Genomic DNA, 1,561 nt, shown 5'->3' on the forward strand with positions numbered 1-1,561 from the left:
GGCTGACAAAAGAAGAGGTAAGACGGTCGCAAACATTAATTTTTTCATCAAGGTAATCCTATTTCGGTTATACGCAGTAAAGGTTTTCCAGGCTCCTGGGTGATGATGGCCGGGATTTGTTTGATGCCGAAACGACGCACAATCGCGCCCCCCTGGTCAAAGTAAATACGGCTGTCTAGCGCTTCGGCGCTGTCCTTGATGCTGCCGTTGACCAGAATAATTTTGCTGACGACCGTGGTCGGTTTTTGCTGTTTCATCCATGCCACCTGCTCAGCATCGTCTCCGTCGATGAAGTACAGCGTTTCGTTGAAGACCGGGATGACATCGAAAGGTGAGACGCGCTGTCCCTTGCGGACAAAGACGGTACCGTTGTGGTCGGCCAGTTCCTGACTGGAGACGATGGCCGGATCAAACTGGCGCACCCAGGTTTTAGGACCGCGCCCTAAACCTTCCACTGGCGCGGGCCGCATTGCGCTTTCAGTGACGCGGTCTTGCAATTCTTTCTGGATGTCGGCCTGGCTGCGGCCGGCAAAATGGTCTTTCAGGCGTGTTTGGATGACTGTGAGTAAATTCTGTTCCCGAACGTCCCAAACCTCACCGAAGGTTCCCAGGTCTGCGGCGCTGACGGGCTGAGCAAGGGCTACAAGCAACAACACGGGCTTAAGTTTCATCGTTTTTTCTCCTTCGTCGTGAACGCCAAAGGACGAACAGTCCCAGTCCCCCCATCACACCGTAGAGTGCTGCGCCCTGTTGCACCGGCGCCGTTTTGATGCAGGCAATCAACTGATCCTTCGTATCACGCCAGGACCTGAGCACATCCGATATCTGAGGGCACACCGCCGTTTCCCGTGCGATCTGTTGATACATTTGATTTGTGCGCTGTTCACGAATTGAAGGGGGAGCAAAAAACACGTAGACCATGATCAGAACGGTGAGGACTATGCTGAACCACCTTAGTCGCATGAGGGGATCCCTCGCCGCTGCGCCCGCCAGTTATCGACCCACTGGCCTACAGCATTTACCAGCAACCCTATATAACCCACACAAAAGGCCCCCATCGCACCGGCATAGAAGAAAGAGGGGATGGCGTACATCGTGATATTTACCAGCGGTTTGATGGCCATATCTTCGGAAGACAACACGCGGTCAGGCGGATAAACAGCACCAAACAGCAGGCTCCAATACGTGAAACAGGCATATCCGGCGATCCCCATGGCCAACGCCACCGCCAATGCAGACCACCCCAGCCGATGGGCAAACATCAACCCCGCTCGAGGCGGAGCAGGAACCCAGGCGCCCGTTGGGCGCCGAAGAGCAGCTTTCAACTTCTGGATGGACTGGGTAAAGAGGGGCAGGGTCAGGCGGACGATACTCTTATGAAATACTGTCATTTTTCGTTCTCCTTCATTGCGATGGCCAACTCGTGGCGAATTTGTGGGGTGACGTCGGTTACTCCGCTCACTGCAGCAGCACGCACAATGACTAATTGGTGATTTTCTACTGACCACCGCTCTATTACTTGCGTCAGTTTCTGGTTGAAGCGGCCTAGCAAGACATCACG

General features: G+C 54.3%; 1 protein-coding gene across 1 annotated transcript; it reads right to left on the minus strand.

Annotated features, from left to right (window-relative positions):
• Positions 1-47: 47 nt before the first annotated feature.
• Positions 48-671, minus strand: LOC110289120 (protein TraW-like). Its single transcript, XM_021155307.1, has one exon. The coding sequence runs from the start codon at positions 669-671 to the stop codon at positions 48-50; it is 624 nt and encodes a 207-aa protein (XP_021010966.1).
• Positions 672-1,561: the final 890 nt, after the last annotated feature.

The sequence above is a fragment of the Mus caroli genome, unplaced genomic scaffold, assembly GCF_900094665.2.
Source record: "Mus caroli unplaced genomic scaffold, CAROLI_EIJ_v1.1 scaffold_25992_1, whole genome shotgun sequence".
Taxonomy (NCBI): domain Eukaryota; kingdom Metazoa; phylum Chordata; class Mammalia; order Rodentia; family Muridae; genus Mus; species Mus caroli.

Coding starts and splice junctions, on each gene's coding strand:
- LOC110289120 (XM_021155307.1), bottom strand. CDS start 671: ATGAAACTTAAGCCCGTGTTGTTGCTTGTAGCCCTTGCTCAGCCCGTC.